The 19,553-nt window shown below is 47.2% G+C and overlaps 2 protein-coding genes across 2 annotated transcripts; both read left to right on the forward strand.

Annotated features, from left to right (window-relative positions):
* Positions 1-1,630: 1,630 nt before the first annotated feature.
* Positions 1,631-7,143, forward strand: LOC103299943 (fatty acid-binding protein 9-like). The gene is given in 4 exon segments (XM_008156808.3): positions 1,631-1,754; positions 5,699-5,871; positions 6,828-6,929; positions 7,093-7,143. Coding segments are annotated over 4 exon segments (450 nt in total).
* A 6,070-nt stretch (positions 7,144-13,213) lies between these two features.
* On the forward strand, positions 13,214-19,159 carry LOC103299942 (myelin P2 protein). Its single transcript, XM_008156807.3, has 4 exons — positions 13,214-13,286; positions 17,601-17,773; positions 17,939-18,040; positions 19,109-19,159. The coding sequence occupies exons 1-4, from the start codon at positions 13,214-13,216 to the stop codon at positions 19,157-19,159; spliced, it is 399 nt and encodes a 132-aa protein (XP_008155029.2).
* The last annotated feature ends 394 nt before the right edge of the window (positions 19,160-19,553 follow it).

Raw genomic sequence — 19,553 nt, forward strand, 5'->3', positions numbered from 1 at the left:
GTCGGGAAGATGTTCATTCACCCAGTCTAATTAGCATATTACCCTTTTATTAGTATAGATAAGTGGAATCATATATATGTGGCCTCCTATGTCTGGCTTCTTCCACCTGGCATAATGTTTTCAAGACTCATCCACGTTGTAGCATGTATAAGTACTTCATTCCTTTTTATAGCTGAACTAGAGGCCCAGTGCACAAAATTCGTGCATGACGGGGGAGGATCCCTCAGCCTGCCCTACAACGACATAAGCATTCTGCGCCCGCCTGGCCAGAGGCCAGGCTCATGAATTTCAAACCGATTCATTTGCCAACTCAAAAACCATGGCTATAATCTCAACTGCTATCTGATTTTAATCTTCCTGAGTATTTACATATTTTCTTCTCTCATCCCTCCCAAAACTAATCCTAGAGTTTTGAGAATCTGGGAACTTGGGCAAAGGAGAAAACAACCAAGAAATCTGAAATCTCAGTTCATTACCTCAACCAAAACCAACAGTGCCTTTTTGTTTGTATTGGCCCAACTCAAATGATCAGATCATGTGAATCATAAAGCACAAAATACAGGTGTCCTTACTGACTGTGAAAAGTCCAAAGTGTAATTAAGTGTGCTCTTTCTTGGTGGCAGTGTCATTTACTCTATGCTTAAACGTTTGTGTTTCCTCTCTCTTTGTCATACAGGGACACACGGTTGCATCATACTCAGCGTCATCTTTGTTGGATTAATTTGCATACTCACTCCTGATTGGCTGGTGGGTGTCACGAAGGTATGGTCAATTTGCATCTTTCTTTTTTATTAGTGTAGATATACCCACAAGGTCCATCTCCATTATCTGGGTTGCAGAAGATGCTTTCAGACACACTGCATAAAGATTTAAATCACCTGCTCCTTGGTCTTTAGAATGCATGTATCCAAATACTGTATTTCTCCAGAAAACTTTCCTCACAATTTCAAGTGGTATATTTTAACACCGACCTTACTTTGTAAGCCTAAAAAATGAATTTTCCGAGCATTAGCTCTACCTCCCTTTCTGAGCTTAAATCACAGAACACTAATCAATGACAATTGCTACTTTTCCTTCCAGTCCACAATTACTCTTGATGAAGAACAATGATAATATTAATAATAGCCCACACCTCACTCCAAGCAAGTGTAGTATTACAGTTACATTAACTATTATCAGTTCATCAACCCTCAAGGAAGGGAGTGGAAGATACTATTTTAATGAAGAGAGTTCTCAGGCAAACAAAAAACTCCTGAGGTGAAGCCAAGCAAGGGTGTGCTTGTACCGGGTGGGAAAACACCTCAGCCAGGTGTTCCTTAGACATCGCCAGGAGATTCCTTCAGAGTTGACTAGGCATTCATTCAAAAGGCTGATCTCTATTGGAGTGTTTCCATTCCACAAGCTATACATATCAGGTGACCCTGGCGTATAAATCTCTTTGCTAGAAGCTATAATTGTTGACCTAAATTCAACTTACATGTTAATTTTCTGCACTTTAATTTGGAGGTAGATAAAATGAGTCCACGCCAGTGCCCAGACACTCTGGTCTTGCTGCTGCCCATTGGCCATTCCAGAAGTCACATGACGAAGGTGCCTTGTAAATGAAGATGTGGGGAGCACTGGATTGCCCATGTTTCCTGGCTTCCGGGTGTGAGCGCCTCTCCTCAGCAAGCTCTCCATCATGGTCGAGCCCTTCTTGGGAACCTGGAAACTGGAATCCAGTGAAAACTTCGAGGAATACTTGGAACAACTGGGTGAGAAATACCATTGCAAGGTTTGGAACCTGGCCATACTCTTGTGATAGGGCTGGGTTTGTACTTCACCATGGGTGTTCTTATAGTTCTCTCTTTCGTTTGTGATCCTAAGGTATGTTCACTTGAGATTAACAAAGTTTATGTAGCTACTTTTGCTTTTTCTATTATTAGTAATAATTGTCTCTTTTGGGACTACAGGACTCACATATATTTCCTTCTAGTCATCATCCATATATTTAAGTCCATTTATTCTTTATGGAAATATTTCAAAATATTTTGGAAATAATCCCCTGATAGAGTTTCTCTTTAGCTTGATCATTTCATCAAGTAGCTTTTCCCAGCTTCAAATTTATGGACACTAATAACTATCTATAATTAAATTTATCAACTAAATTTGTTCCAAGGTTTGCTTTAAGTTATAACTTCAAAAGAGCAATAACAACAAAGTTTTCAGTTGGTTAATTTTTAGAGTTCTGATACCTGTGGAAGATATTTTCAAAACATTATTTTGAAGAATTTCAAAAATTTTATTGGGAAAATGGAACGTTTTTCCTCATTAAATGTCTCACCATTAGCTATTTCTCAGAAGTGTAAACTCTACCCACTGTTGCACTCTTATCCACATTGCATAAACATCTATAATAGTGGCTTGGGTCTATAGCAACTAAACTATTCTTTACTAATGCTAGAAGAACAGTAATTATTTACTATCTAATTTAGAAATTTTAAATAATTCAGAGAAACCTCCCTTGAAATAACAAACTGTATATAAAAATAAAGAATTTTTTAACCAAATTTAAAAACTTGGCTGAAATAATCAATGCATCGTAAGAAGTCAATGTGTTCATAATGTAATCGTTGTTTCTCTTGCATAATCAGTATTAACTTCTCAGGGACTAATAAGAAACATGTTTCCCTATCTCTTCATGGATTCATAGACTCATCTGCTTTGAGTTTAAATTTGGGGGCATCTAAGAAACTTGGGGCTTCTGGCAAGAGTAGCATTTGTGCTGATTGGGAGCTTGGATTAAACAGAGGCAAGAGAGCATACAGCTGAGCACCTACTATGTGCCTCTTACCGTCTAAGTCCTCCCACTTCATCTCCCACACACCTGTGAGGTAAGGCCCATAGTTGTGCGCATTTGACTACTGAGATAACGAGCCCGGGCTGCGTGCTGGAGCCCGGCTTTAACAACTCACCCTGCCCTCCTCTGACCACGGCCGGCACTGCTTCCCGGCAGTCGGACCGGTCCCGTCCTCCCACGGTCTGAATGTGAAATGAGCTTGATATCAACACTGGGCGTGGAGTCAGCTCTTCGCTGCCTCCTGCAGGGGCCATGTGTGATGATGGACAGTCCCAACCTGAACAGCAGGGCCAGCTTCTCAGCCAATTGGTCTGGTTTGCCACCTCCTCTTCCCTCGGCCAGACGGGACTGAACCTGCATGTGAGACAGGACCTTGCACTTCATGTCATGTTCTTTTAGCACAGTTTAGGTGCTTTGAAATTTGTATCTATAATAATAAAAGCATAATATGCTAATTAGACTGGATGACCTTCCAAATGACTTTCTGGAGACCTTCCAGATGAAGCCGCAGTGGCAGGGGCCGGGGCTGTGGTGGGGGCTGAGCCCCTTGCACAAATTTTGTGCATCGGGCCTCTAGTTTCTTGATATTTTTAAGAAAAAATAGTGTATTAAAATTCTTTTTGTTGTTGTTTCCAATGCATTTATTACTAATATAAAAAATGTTAAAAAGAAAAAAAAATTCATTTTCAGTTCTCCAACGGCTCTCACCCGCCTCTTGCCCACACATCTCCTAACCCATAACCTCAGGGCCAGTTCAAGACTGAGTCTGCTCACTACCGTTTTCACAGAAAACAACCAGCGGCAGCGACACAGGGACGGAGGTGGGGAGAGGGCACAGGACTGTGCAGGTGGAGATCACAGGATTCACACGGAAGGCCTGGGGCCTCCCAGGACTGGTCTAAGGAACACGGCTGTGGAGAAAGAGGGCAGGCCCACCAGAGGGTTTAGAGCACACCTCATGGCCCGTGTGAAACCCAGAAAAAGCGACACCAGAAGAATGGGGGGCCAGGGAGGCAGTCTCGTGGGAAGTTGCCAGTGCTCCCTTGATGGGGTGGGGAGAGCCTAGAGGCACCCCAGCCTCACTCGTTTTGACAGAAACATTAGTGGGGGGGCCGCAGACATGCCCCGGTCCCGCTGCACGTCCCCCAAGCGCAGTGATCATAGGCCATGGCGGTGGGGGCCATGCTACTGATGGCGAAGCTGCGGGTCCAAGAGCAGGAATTCAGGAACGGACTCTGTCCTGTCATCCAAACTTGACCCCAGGCCAGACAATCTGGGAGTTCCTCAGAGCGGCTGCCAACATGAGGGGACAGGGCTCGCACATGGGGGACTGGAAACAAGCAGCAGAGGGAGTGGAGGACCCTGCTCCAGGCTCAGGGTGGCCCCGGGGCTGGTGGACAGAGACAGGAGGCGGCACCCAGTCCCCTCCTGCTCGGCAGGCAGTGGCGAGGGGGGAGGACCCAGGAGGCAGCGAGGGAGCAGAGATGGGGTCCTGAAGGCCAGGCTCTGGAGGCCGGATCAGCAGAAAGAGTGCCCACCTCACCCCAGTGATGAAACACAAGTCTGGACCCCAAATGGGGGAGGGGTGGACGGGGTGGGTGTGACTGACTGAGGGCGGGGGGGGGGGGTGGAACAGTCCACAGCAGCTGTCCGGGGCCACCGGGACATGCGTGGCCACTGGGTCCCGAGGGCGGCCTCCAGCTCGGCGGGAAGGCAGTCTCACAGGGAGGCACGTTGCCGCCTGGGTGGCAGGAGGCACAGAGGTCCTCATACCGACAGTGGCCTTTTTTGGCAAAGTGTCGGCAGACTGGGCGGTTAGATTTGTCTTCATAACCCGGGGTTCATCCTTGGGGGGCAGGTCTTTTTGACATGCGGCCAGCTTTTGAGCCTTCGAGGATGTCTCCGTTCTCTGTGGGAGCCTCCCCTGGGGCGGGGGGGGGGGGTCTACCTAGGTCTGGCCTGGGAAAGGGAGGGTCAGCACTGACCCCCCACCAACCACGACCATGTGGGCCAGACCGGGGGCCTCAGCCTCCCCAAACGGGGCCTCTGCCCGGGGAGGAGGGGGAGACCGGCAGTGGACCTCTGCGAGGAGAGCGCACACTGTCATGTCTGGCTCCTTTCGCTCAGCATCAGGTGTGAGGTTCGCCCAGGTGGCGGGTCGCAGGAGTTCGCTCGTTTTCAGTGCAGCATCGTCTCCCGTACACACACACACACACACACACACACACACACGGCCTATTTGTCCATCTACTGGTGGTGGACATGGGCGGGTCCCCGTTTGGGGCTGACTTGGGCCACCAGGCTCTCCATGGGCCATGGGGTGGGCCCAGAAGGCTGGGTGGTCCCGCAGCCGCCCATCGCCTTCGTCCCCGGCCTCCTCCTGCTCGGGCACCCGGGGCTGCGCAGCGGCTGCGGCTGAGTCTGCTTCTCTAGAGTCTTGAACAGTTAGAAAACCCGTGTTTAAGTTTCGCTCTGCTACTCACCAGACACCTGAGCTGGCATGAGCCTCCGGACCGCTTGGGGACACCGTGTCCTCCTCTCTGAAATGGGGATCACAACACCCCCACCCCGCATCTGATCCCCTCAGAGGCCCCGTCAAATACTCGTTTTAGATGAAGCAAAGGGTCAAAAAGTGAAGCTGCTCTGCAAAACGACCCGTGTAACTCCCAGACAGACCTCCAGGCGGGCGGGCTGGCTCCATCCAGCCGGCAGGCCTAGAGAGCATGGGAGAAACGGGAGAGATCACCGCACAGCTCCGGGACTTCCGGGGGGCCCGCACGCTTTTTACGCTTTTTACGTTGCTGCCAAGAAGACGGTTGGCACTTCTTCCTAAACGCCGCTGCTGTGTCTGCCCCGCAGGAGTGCCCGGCACCATCCGGCACCTGGCCGCCGTGGAGAAGCCCAGGATCCGCATCAGCGCCCCTGGGGACAAGGTGAGCATCAGGACAGAGACCTCTTTCAAGAACTTCGAGATCTCCTTCAGGCTGGGGGAAGAGTTTGACGAAACCACAGCAGACGGCCGGAAAGTGAAGGTAAGAACCAAATGGTCCTGGTCCTTCCCATCAGGAAAAGCCTAGAAGGTGGATGGGCGAGGTTCATTCATATCTAATTCATATTTGATTGATTACCTTGTTGTGGTCATTAATGTTGCACATCTCCAAAGTCAACCTTTTTGCAAATTATTCTGATGGTTGACAGGGCCCAAACCTTAACCTGTTTTCACTTTTTTTCTGATCTCTCTTTGCTGTCGGTGGGGGGGTTAGAGAGCAACCAAAGGACTTGTATGCATGCGTATTAGCATAACCAATGGACACAGACACTGGGGCGGTGGGGGCTTGCCTGGGGTGATAATAGCTGGGCGGGGGGCCGGGGGTCAATCAGGGAAAAAGGAGACATATGTAAAACTTTAGACAACAACAACAACAAAAAGCATATAGCCCTGGCCAGTGTGCCCAGTGGGTAGAGCGTCAGCCCGAGAACTGAAGGGTCTCAGGTTCGCTTCCCAGTCAAGGGCATGCACCTGGGTTGCAGTTCCATCCCAGGCCCTGGTCTGGGCGCGTGCGAGAGGCAACCAATCCATGTGTCTCTCTCACATGGATGTCTCTCTCACATGGATGTCTCTCTCTCTCTCTCTCTCTCTCTCTCTCTCTCTCTCTCTCTCTCTCTCCCTTCCTTCCTCCCTCCTACTCTCCCATCCACTCTCTTAAACATATCCTCGGGTGAAAATTAACAAAAAAATATAAATAAAAAAATAAAAAAATTGAAAGCATGTAGAGGAAAACAGTTCTCCACAAACCACTTGGGTACGTCTGTCTGGTGGAGGAGGGCACTAAGTGAACAATCTCTGGAGGCTTCTCTAGTCTGACGGTATTACATTATAACAAGAACTGAGATGAGGATTTGGGAGGAAAAAATTTCAAAATAGAAATTAAAGTGTCGTCTTGTGTCGGTTAAAGTGTTTCTAACTGATTCCTTTATGCATTCATAGAGCGTCGTAAGGTTAGACGGCAACTCATTGGTCCATGTCCAAAAATGGCTTGGCAAGGAGACAACAATCGAAAGACAAGTCGTAGATGGGAAAATGGTGGCGGTGAGTTCTCTCCAAATGGAACTCTTTAGATGCTCCTACTGGAAGCAAGCCTCCCGAGTGGCTCAGCTTCTCCATCTGCACCCGACTGTCGGGACTGGGGAGCAGGGCCACAGGGGCTTAACCTGTCAGCTATCAACTCTAACAGCCTCCTCTTTGCTTTCAGAAACACACCATGAATAATGTCGTCAGCAGGCGAGTCTTCAAAAAGGTATGAAGAAAGCAGCCACATATGTGAAAACGCACTCACTAAGAAAACACGGGGGTTGAAGATCTGCCTCAGGGCTAGGGATTTTAAAAATTGCCTAGTATAAACGCTCAATAAAAACATCAGCTTAGGTGCAGTTTCAGAGCTGTGTTATATTGGGTTTGGGACATGGTGATAAATCGGTGGGGCAGGAAGCTACTGGCCTGTGGTGTGATTGTAGGAGCACCAGCGCCCTCTTTGTTCTCTGCCACCTACCCCCCAGGGCCTGCGGTTCCCTCCAGGGGGCCCGGTCCACTGCTTTGGGCAGCACAGATGCTAAGAGCTAACATCGCTGGCTTTTTATTTTTGCAGAAGGTTGGACCTGCTTAAAGTAGTTAGGATGGATGGATGGATAAATGGATGGACAAGCAAATAGGTAGATAACAAAATAGAACCTGGACATTAGACACTGTGTTTGAATTACAGCCTTTTTCATCTCATGGCACACATAAACTAATTGCTAAAATTCTACAGCACACTGATTATATTTTTTGCTGATCTGACAAAAAAATAGGTATAACTTTGATTTATTCACACCAAAAGTCTATTGTTGTGTTGGTTGTTGTCATTTTTTAATTTGACAAGCTAAGGGAAAAGAGGTCAGTGCCCCTGACTAAATAGTCAGGTATTGCATGTTTTACAAATTCCTGAGGCACATTGGTTGAAAATTGCTGTTATCGAAGAACATTTAAAAACAATTATTGTCTTATTACCCATAAACCCATTTAACCAGGCTGGTATATCTGCTGCCACAGTTTACAACATGGTATTCACAGAATGACATATCATTACATGCCAGCCCTGAATTTCTAAATGTTCAGTAAGAAACTATTTGTTGAGCACTAGCTGGTTTGGCTCAGTGGATAGAGCATCGGCCTGTGGTCAGGGGTCCTGGGTTCAATTCCTCTCAAGGGCACAAGCCTGGTTGTGAGATCGATCCCCAGTGGGGGGTGTGCAGGCAGCAGCCAATCAATGATTCTCTCTCATCAGTGATGTTTCTCTCTCTCTCTCTCTCCTTTCCTCTCAGAAATCAATAAAAATATATTAAATTAAAAATAAATAAATAAATAAATAAATAATAAATAAATAAAATAAAATAAAATAATCATTGGAGCTACACAAAGTCCCAATGGTTTCCCCAAGTACTTTCAGGGCTCAGAGCAAACCTAGTAATACAGATAAAATTAATGGGTAAAGCCTAGAAAACGGAGGCTATTTGTAGCAGTGAGAGGAGGAAAGGGAGAAAGAATTATTTAAATACTAGAGGCCTGATGCACGAAGATTCGTGCAAGAATGGGCCTTCCTTCCCCTGGTTGTCGGCACTGCCTTTGCTCTGGCCAGAGCTGCCTTTCTACTCCGGCCCGGAGCCGCCTTTCCGCCTTCCCATGCTGTCCAGAGGCCCAGAGCGGCTGGGGTGGTGCCGAACGCCTGTGTCCGACGCAAGCATCCTGCCCCACCCCCAGCCACTCGGCACCTGCGTATGCAAATTAACCCAACAGCTTTGTTGGGTTAAGTTGCATACTCACTCCTGATTGGCCGGTGGGCGTCACGACGGTATGGTCAATTAGCATGTTACTCTTTTATTAGGCAGATTGTGTGCACCTTAAATTTAAAAATAGATAATAGTTGGTTAAAAATAAATCTGGAGTCATGTCCAATGTGTGCTAAAATGAAAAGTCCGTGTTGTTTGTCATCTGAACTGGGTGAGAAATGGCACTGGCCAGGACCACTCTCTGTGATCACACTTGGGTAACAGGCATGGACTGAAGCCATCCCAGGCAAACCAGGGCAGTCACGGTGTGAGGAGAGGATTGAAGGGCAATGCACAGGAGGACTGAGCAGGTCCAGGCCAGAACTGAGCCCCTGGCAGGAGAGGAGGGAGGGCTGTCAGATGAACCCTGATGACCTCTGAGCACACAGCCGTGTACCTGCAGTGACCACTTGGTGGTGGCCACACCCCTGCTGACGTGAGCAGGGACAGCCATCCCCACAGGACTTGTCCCTGCCCTTCCCTAAAGGACTCAGGTGTGTAGAGAGGTGACCATGCTCGCTCCCCAGGACCCACAGGGGCTTTCAGCCCCCCAGGTAGTGTCCTTTGCACAACAGGACCAGGGACCAACGCCTCCGTAGTCAGAGCATAGGTGCCTTGGCAGAGCCTCAGCAGGTGGAGGTGTGATTCACAACCACCAGGGAGAATATTTTACTCCAAAAAACACTAGACACTGACTCATTGAAATCTTTGGCATTACAGAGGCATAACTAAGAAAAAAAGTATACAGTCCTGAATCTTCAAGACTTATTTCTCTTCTCATAAATGGGACAGCTCAGTACAAAGAGCCCCAACAAGAAACAAAACCCTGGTGCTGGGTGTTTAGCAGGTGGCGCCTTCGTTCAGCGGGTCCTGACTCAGCCCCACTGCTGCCCATGCTCTCGGGAGCTGCACACAGGCACTGGGTTAGACGTGAGGTTCCGACTGCCTTCTGACGTTGCCAGTAGCAGAGGCATCACGAAGCCCTACGGCCTTTATTTTTATTCTCAGTCAAATGTCTGTAAGAAATAAGTTTCTACTGAGACTCCTTAGTCTTCTTAAGGAATTTTTATAAGATCAGCCTCTTGCCCTAGCCAGTTTGGCTCAGTGGATAGAGTGTTGGCCTGCGGACTGAAGAGTCCCAGGTTTGATTCTGGTCAAGGGCACATGCCTTGGTTGTGGGCTCGGTCCCCAGAAGGGGGCATGCAGAAGGCAGCCAATCAATGATTCTCTCTCATTATTGATGTTTCTATTTCTCTCTCTTTCTCCCTTCCTCTCTGAAATCAATTAAAAAAAAAAGATTAGCCTCTTGGCATATCTGCCTTGCCTTCAAAAGTCATTTCCTATATGTGAGTAGTCACAGTAATCAATTGCCTTAGATTTGTCATTATCTATGTACAAGGAAATGATAAAATGTCATTGTATCAAGTTGTATTGGAAATAACAAAACTATTCATTATAATGAGTTGAGCAACGAAAAGCCATTATTTATTCACTTGCCAAAGGGTTTGAAAAAAGGAAGTGAGTGTAGGTTTTATAAGCCACACAGAAAAATGCATTTTGTTTTAAAAAATGTTTATTAAACAATAAAGAACTTAAAAAATTTTTTTGTTCTGAATAATTTAATAGTAAACTATTCTATTTTAAATACAGACTGATGCTTGTAGGAAAACATAAATGATACCAAAATCAATCATAATAAAACCATGATTAATACTAGTATTAGGGAACTAGAGGCCTGGTGCATGAAATTCGTGCACGGGGTGCGGGTGTCTTCAGTCCGGCCTGCACCCTCTCTAATCTGGGACCCCTCGGGGGATCTCCGACTGCCTCTTGCAATCCGGGACCACTGGCTCCTAACCGCTCACCTACCTGCCTCCCTGTTCATCCCTAACCCCTCTGCCTGCCTGATCGCCCCTAACTGCTCCCCTGCTAGCCTGATCACCCCTAACCACCTCTGCCTCACCCCACACCTGGGACCCAGGATTCCCTCCTTCGGCCGGCCGCAGGCACCCAGGACCTGGGCCGGCTTCGCCCGGGCTGGTCACAGCTGCAGGGGACCATGGGTGGGCAGCTTTGCCTGGGCCTCAGCTGCAGGCACCTGGGACCATGGGGTGGGCGGCTTGTCTCTCTCCTGGGCCACAGGTGCAGGCGCAGCTGCTGGCGCCCAGGACCGCAGGGTGTGCGGCTTGTCCCTCTCCCAGGCCACAGCCTGGCTGGTTCCCATTCCTCTCTTCCCAGTGTCAAGTGTCTAAGCAGTTGCAGCATGATGGCGTGAGGGCGTGACAATGTGAGGGCATGATGACCATTTGCATATTAGTTCTTTATTATATAGGATAATTCACTGGATTTCTTTTCTTTCTTTCTTTCTTTTTTTTTTTTTTTTTGGTATCCAATACTATTTAGTAACTTACTGGCAAAAATAATTTTTGAACATCCTTAGTGTATTTAATTTTCATACTTTTACACAAACATTTAATAAACACAAATGGACATACTTTTTTTCACTGGCCATAGAAAGAGCTGACTAACTATTCCAAAATTAATAACAAAAAATTGATAGAAAATTAGGATAAAGTGTTAGGGCATAACCTAATCTCCAAATTATAGGTTCTAAAGGTTTCTTTTTGAACATTTAGGGGGAAATAGTGTCTGTCCACTTTGATGTTTGGTACCTGGATGCTGTGTGGTTTGGGAGGGGCGAGGAGGGGAGGGACCACCTACCCAGAAGCCCGAGACACACAGAGTCCATTGTCACCCAGAGACCCACCGGGTGAAGTTGGGGAAGGACCTGAGTCCTCCTGCCAGCGACAGCTGTGTGAGCACGAAATGAGCTGCTCAACCACCGAAATTCTCCTTTGCAAAATGGAGAGATGGTCACAGTGCTGTGGGGAGGGTTGAAGACCGCGTGCAATGGACCAGCACAGGAAAGCCCTCATGATTTTCTTCTTTTTGAAATCTTCACCCAAGGATATGTTTTCTTATTGATTTTTTGAGAGAGAGAGAGAGAGAAACATTGATGTACCAGAGAAATGTCAGCCAGTTGCCTCCCACACATGCCCCAACCACAGATCAAACCTGCAGCCTAGGTTAAACAACCACCTAATCGCAATGGTGAGGGCACAGCTCTGGCACTGGGGACCTGAGCCCTGGAGGCCAGCAGTTCTGCTGTCACGAGCAAGTGGACCACAGGATGCTTGATGGCTGGAAGAGTGCCAGCCTGATATACACATATAGTACCAGCTGCCTCACAGCCAGGAGGAAAGCCAGTGCGAAAAGCTGCTAGGAAAAGGCGTGGCAGCAACGAGGCATTTTTCCCAAGAGCAACACTCCTATTCGAGGTGGTTTGACATTTGCTCCCCCTGATCAAAGACTGGGGCTCTGATGACCGTGGGAGCCTGGGGGGTTCAGCTCATGACCTTCACCTTTCTTGACTTGAGAATGGGTGTCCCTGTCTAGTCCTGGTGACGTCAGGATCGCCTGACCATAGCCAGGGCCTCTGTGCACAGAGGCATAGGAGGAGCTGTGCAAAATATTGGTCTAGAGTCCCGGCACCAGGAACAACTCCCGGTTCAAATCCTGCCTCTCCTTAGTCAAGTGTTGGGAACAAGTTACCTAACTGCCATGACCCCCGCTTTTCTCTTTGGCAAAATGGTTAAAATACCAGTACCTAGCGCCTGGAACTGTTAAAGATGTATACATTAGGATTTATTTTAAAGGACTTAAACTCAAAGTTTCTGTATTAACTAAGAGCCTGCCTAATTCAGACGCAAGGGTTTTCTTAGATGACGATCTTCGCTGGGGCCAAGGAGCGTGTGGTGGCCCTATTCTTGTCCCCCGTGAATCCAGGCTCTGTCCCCGCTCTAACACACTGGCTGTGTTTGCCGCCCACTCTGCCCCCCTGAGTATGTGAGCTATGCCGAGCCTCCCTCACCTATGACCACGTCCGCACTCTGCTTCTGGCTTTTCTCTCCCACAGCCTGGTGGAGGCGGGCATCACAGTGCTCAGGGACATTTCTCCCTCAGTCTTCGCTTTCAGTAAGAATTCTTAATTGTGCAGACTCAGGATTGAGAGTGATCAAGATGCCTGAACACACACACACACACACACACACACACACACACACACACACGCCTTCATTCATTCATGCTCAGATCATTTAGTTCGGTATAGGACTCAACTACTGGAGTCTTTTCCAAAGCATTAATGGCCTAAGCACTTCTTAAAAATGTAAGATCAACCGAAAATTTTTTTTGAAAGTTCAAATAGTACTCTCATTGATTTTTATAAAAATTTTTGGAAATGAAAGGAAACATTATGTGGAGTTTTCTTTTGTCCTAATGGATGATTTATGAGCCATTCATTGCCTGCGCCTGACTCTGCCTTTCCCCATTGGGTCTCTGTGGGCCTCACGTGCCATGGGCGTCTTTGAAAAGCGCCTTCTGAGGCTCCAGCGTCTCACGGAGCCCCCTGGATCTCCCCGGGAACGGGGCTGCACTCTCCACAGCACCATGAGCAGCAGCTTTGTGGGCGCCTGGAAGCTCGTGTCCAGCGAGCACTTCGATGACTACATGAGAGCGCTGGGTAAGGAAGGCTCTTTCTTCTCCGGGTTGCCAAGGCTCGTTTGGAGACACTATGTGACTGTTGCCTTCTTCCTCCTTTTCCAGGAGGCTGGGGAAGTCTGCAGGCTGAAGTGCAATCCTCTGCTAGGGTTGATCCTCTCTTGTGCCAGATAATGGGTTTGCATTTCCTTTGTGGCAATTTTAATAGATTTTAACTTACATGAGAGTTGTTTAGATGCATGAAACTCCCACAATTTCCAAGGCGGTTTCGTATCAATAGGGCTTTGGGTTCAGAACCACAGGAAAGAAGTCTTTGATGTGTAGTCAACCCATTCCTCGGCTTTCCTGAATGCTGGCTTTGTAACAACTAAAGAGCTCATAATAGAAGGAGCTGAAGATACTGAAGTTAAAATGTTGATGTTTAGCTAAACTATAAGCTTTCTCTCTCTCCTTCTAGGTTGTTCATTATTACATAATCATGTAGATAGAGAGTTTGTAAAAAGAAGATGCATTAAAGCAGAATAACTAGGGAAGTTATTCTGATAAAAAGAATGGGTTGTGGCAGTGAATTCAAACTCAATTACACTAACATTAGACTTTCTTGGAGTTGGAGCAGTGGATGGAGATGGGAAACCCAGTCATTAGTGACATCAACTTTATTTGACACTATTTCTAGAGACTGTTCCACGGAAATGAGCCCCATCGATGAGCAGAATCCTTGGACACTTCCAGAGCTGTATCAATCCAATGAACAGTGATGCCAATGACCCAAGTTGCCCTGCTTGCCAAAATGCCTGTAGCTTTATTTACCTGTTCAGAAAGCCAGTGAGAAAGGTTCTTTATAGATAAAAATGAGCAAAATCCTGTCATGTTGCCTAGAAAACTATGAGACCTTATCATGGTCGATCGGCACTGTCAGATTAGTTAGATGCATGGACTTCACTTTAGAGCTGAGGAAGAGGCAAAATATGAGAATGTCTCCATGAAGGACTCCCTAATTCTGTCATTTTCAACATTTAGAGTGCACAGGAATGCCTGGCGGGTGGTAAAATGTAGATCCTCAGGCTCCACTGCAGAAATTTAGCTGGAAAAACATTGCCCTAAAGCATCCTATCTAATAATAGACAAATATGCAAATTGATCATACCTCCGCTACACCCAAGCCACGCCCACCAGCCCAAGCCACGCCCACCAGCCAATCAGGGCGAGTATGCAAATAAACTGAACCAAGATGGCTACAGCCACCGAGAGCAAGGTTTCCCAGGCAACAGAGGGAAACAAGCTTTCTGCCTGCCCTTGACAGGCCTAAGCCTCCACTCAAGCTACAAAGTTTCAATTATAGAAGGTAAACAAATTCAAACAGAATGGCGGCAGCCACGGAGCTGGAGAGACCAGGCCAGGGTTGCCCGCGGTAATGGAGAAAGCAAAGCTTTCCGCACACCCTGGCCGGGCTCAGGCCTCTGCTTAAGGCTACAAAGTTTCAATTATAGAAGGTGAATTAAGCCAAACAGAAATGGCTGCTGGCCGTGGAGCATGCAGGAGGCTTGGCTCTGTTCCAGGCTACAAAGTTTCAATTGTAGAAGGTAAATAAATTCCAGATACCAGTGCCTCCGATTGGGTCGCCAGGGGGCGTGGCTGGCTTGCAAACCACCACAGGCCCCTTGGTCAGGCTGCCCCATGCCCCAAGGGAACCCCCACCCTTATCTGGGACACCCTTCAGGGCAAACCAGCTGGTCCCCACCCATGCACCAGGCCTCTATCCTCCTATCTAATAAAAGAGTAATATGCAGATTGACCACCACTCCAACACACAATATGTCTGCCCCCATGTGGTCAAAGATCCTGCCCCCATGTGGACACAAGATGGCCACCACAAGATGGCCAGCAGGAGAGGGCAGTTGGGAGGCACCCGGCCTGCAAGGGAGGGAAGTTGGAGGTGATCAACCCTGCAGGGGAGGGCAGTTAGGGGTGACCAGGCTGGCAGAGGAGGGAAGTTGAGGGCAAACAGGCTGGCAAGGGAGCAATTAGGCATCAATCAGGCTGGCAGCAGAGTGGTTAGGGGGTGATCAGGCTGGCAGGCAGAAGCAGTTAGGGGCAATCAGGAAGGCAGGCAGGCAAGCGGTTGGGAGCCAACAGTCCTGGATTGTGAGAGGGATAACCAACTGGCCAGTCGGACATCCCTCGAGGGGTCCCAGATTGGAGAGGGTACAGGCTGGGCTGAGGGACACCCCCCCCCCTCCGTGCACGAATTTCGTGCACCGGGCCTCTAGTATAAGATAATATAAGATTAATCAGAATTAGAAGAGTACATACAGTTCACCATTCTTTATCAGGTCTAATTCGTCACTTCTTATTAGGTGGACACAGGGATGGGCAAAAGTAGGTTTACAGTGTAGTACAAATAAATAATACAATAATTTTAATAAATAATACAAGAAGGTGTCCCAAAAATGTATACATATTATAACAGCTGATAGATCAATTTTGAAAATGAAATGTATTTTAATAAACACTGCCTTTATAATTATTCAAAGTGTGTATGCATTTTTGAGGGACACACACACACACACACACATATATATATATATTCTAGTTTTCCCTTCATATATTTTAATATATTTCTCTCATTGGACATTTCCCCTTTTCCATGTATTTGTATAATCTTGGATACTAATAATAATACTTGAGTCTAATTTTGTTTTGTTTTTCAAATGCAGAAAAAAATTAATGCTTTTATTTACTAACTAGGGGCCCGGTGCACGAAATTCGTGCACTGGGGGTCGGGGGTCCCTCAGCCCAACCTGCCCCCTCTCACATACTGGGTGCCCTCAGGGGATGTCCTGCTGATGGCTTAGGCCTGCTCCCCACGCTCCTTTGTGGGAGGCAACTGGGCTGATCAGGGGAAGGCACCAACCCCATCACCCTGCTGCTGTAGCCACTGCCAGTCACCACAGCCACCAAGGTGTTTTCATCAACACGGACTCCAGTCCCTTCACCAAGAAAAAATGACAACTTTCTTTAGGCATTTTCAAGATGTGTCTTTCATAGGATATTCATTTTTTTTTAATCCTCACCTGAGGGTATGTTCCCATTGATTTTTAGAGAGTGTGGAAGAGAGAGGGAGAGACAGAGAGAAACATCAATGTAAGAGGGACACTTTGATTGGTTGCCTCCTGTATGAGCCCTGACCATGGGCACCAGGCTGGGGGGCATGCAGGGACCCCTGGGCCGCACGCAGCGGTGTCTGCTGGGGGTCTCCACACACCCCAGAGGCCAGCAGCCAGCCCCCCATCGTGTGCGCCAGGCTGGGGGCGTGGACCCAAACTGCCTCTTGGTGCTGGAGCATTCCCAAGCGGCTGGGGGCACTATGGTGACACGGGATGTTCCTGTCCCGCCCCGCCCCCAGCCCCTTGGCACCTGCACCTATAGGCTCAAAGTGGCCAGGGGGCGTTCTGGGACCCCTGCCACTCAGGACCTAAGCAAGGGGCCTACAGGCTCGGACTGGCCTGGGTCCTGAGGATGTTTGCGGGACCCAGCCCCTTGGCACCTGCACCCTTAGGCTCCAAGTGGCCAGGGGGCATTCTGGGCCCCTGCTGCTCAGGACCTAAGCACGGGCCTACAGGCTCTGAGCAGCCTGGGTCCGGAGGATGTTTACGGGACCCAGGCCGCTCAGTGCCTGCATATGCAAATTAACCGCCATCTTGTTCGCTCTGATTGGCTGTGGGCGTAGCGGAGGTGCGGTCAATTTGCATGTTTGTCTATTATTAGGTTAGATGATCATTTGGAATGGTACAGGTAGGTCTTGAAGGGAAATGGATTATTTCTTCTACCCACTAGATTAAGGGGCCGCAACAAATTTCAGAAATGAAATTCAATCAAGGATGTGGGGGGACTCTTTGCTATATCCATAATATGTTACTGAGAGAGAAAAGTCACGGAACAGTGTGCATCTGTCATAGCATCATTTAAAAAAAACACGTTATAATCTGTGTGCGAACTAAACTGTATTGGTCCATACAAAACTACAGTGGTTGATGCCCAGTGGAGGTGCGGGTGGATGTGGTGAGTGATTTTCAATGGAGGTACCGTTGGATGACTCACACTATTTGGGCTGTACACTTCTACCTTGCAAATTTGCAGACGTTACCTTTGTAACGAAACCTAAATATTCAAGTTTGCGACATGCATTTCCATTAGGAAGTGAAACATGGGAGGAGGTTCTTAGTTGTGGTTGTCACCACCTGCCATCTGCCCACCTGAGCCCAGAATGTGGCCCCCAGACTCTGTAGGTGCTCTCTCGGAGTCAGCATAATTCTAATTCTACCTTGATTTTCAGGTGTGGGGTTAGCCACCAGAAAACTGGGAAATTTGGCCAAACCCAAAGTGATCATCAGTAAGAAAGGGGATATTATAACCATAAGGACTGAAAGCACCTTTAAAAATACAGAGATCTCTTTCAAGCTCGGCCAGGAATTTGAAGAAACCACAGCTGACAACCGGAAAACAAAGGTAAACTTCAATGCTTCTCTTCAAAGTCTCCAGCTTGAGAGAGGATAACTCCGCTAGTGTTGAAAGGGTAGACTACTTCCTTCTGTTGGAAATGAACGTGCTTACTAACGCTTCTTTAATCAACCAGCGGCCACGAAAGTCAATTCTGTGAACTTGTCTTTGCAGAGCGTCGTAACCTTGGCCAGAGGCTCATTGAATCAAGTGCAGAAATGGGATGGCAAAGAGACCACAATAACGAGAAAGCTGGTGGATGGGAAAATGGTGGTGGTAAGTGTGTGTTTACTTCTAGATACAGAAATGATGCCATTGAAATAAAGAACTTGGTTATAATATTTAAAAAAATATTCTTTTTTCTTTGGAACCCCAACGGCTAAGAATGGCTGAGAGTGAGGCAGAATTAGTGTTTGGGTGATGCTTAAACTAAACTATCAAGAGTTCCAGTTTAAGGCTTGAGAACTTAGAACTAAGAAAGCCCACTTGTTACTTTAGAAATAACAACACCTAAAAATGATAGTAAAGTTAAAGAGGTATGGATAAATCTCACCAGTTGGGAATCACAAAGAAAAAAGCAAGTCTAAGTTCTACAAGCAAAACAAATCCAAAAGGCTCAGTTAGTGAATATTTGTGGATATCTGAGTGTTTTCAAGGATCCATAGTAACTTGGACTAAACCACGTCAGTGACTGAAGTTGAGCTCACAGCAGACCTCATTAGTCGGCAGATGAGAAGGGTGACAAAGGTTACGTGAGGTGACCTCTGATGGTTTTTTGAAGTTTTAGGTTCTGTGCTCACTAATTAGCACATACATTGACTATAAGTAGATTCACATGCTGTTTTGAATGTCTCTTCCTTTAGAACAGAGGGTTTTGGTCCCTGGCTGCACAGTAGACTTACATGGGGAGTAAGTTCCAATAGGGGCCATCACAGATCACACCTCTTGGGGCGGAGGAGCATCCGTATTTTTAAGTGTTCCCCAGACAAGGCAAATGTGCAGGCAATTTTGAAAACCACTGTTTTAGTAGACTTAAAACATGCATATAATGTTATTTATCTATTTATTTTTCCACTCAGTACTATTTTGTATTACTTTCAGGTGTACAGCATAGAGGAAGTTGCCATTTTAAAAGAATTCTTCTGCCATAGCATAGATCAACTTTAAAACTGTTTCTCCTGCTTTAGGGGCCATGGATTTAAATGACTGGAGACTGACATGCTGATATTTTAACCTTTTCTGAGTTTAATCTCGTGGGATGGTTTTTAATTTCTGTTATCACTACAAATTTGCCGTCCCCTCGTTTGGGCTTTAGTATCCAGTTGACCTCTCTCTTTTTTAAAGGAATGTAAGATGAGAGGCGTGGTCTGCACCAGGATCTATGAGAAGGTCTGAGAAAATCGATGCCTCGTTGACCTGATATTTGCTCAGCTGTTTCCGTGGCAGAGTCTGACAACACTGCAGTTTGCCTGTTCTTGCTTTCATCTTAATAGATCAGACAGGCAAAGGCCTCCACTGAGGATTAATTTACAATCCAGCATTATTCAAAGATGTTCAATTTGCTTGCATCTTTGCTGTCTTAAAGTGCCTAGATTGCCCTGACCTAAATAGTTGATAATGTCATTTAATTATTTGTAAAATTCTAACCTGTATTTTGCATACTTGCAATGATAATAAAAGGAAGCAAACATACTGATCAGGGGCCGCTCACACAAATACCTGCCAGGCGGAGTGCCGAGGGGAGGAGCAGAAGTGAGGGAATCCAGAGGAGCAGCTTCAAGGCGAGGGT

The sequence above is a fragment of the Eptesicus fuscus genome, chromosome 19 (genome assembly GCF_027574615.1).
Source record: "Eptesicus fuscus isolate TK198812 chromosome 19, DD_ASM_mEF_20220401, whole genome shotgun sequence".
In the NCBI taxonomy this organism is placed as follows: Eukaryota; Metazoa; Chordata; class Mammalia; order Chiroptera; family Vespertilionidae; genus Eptesicus; species Eptesicus fuscus.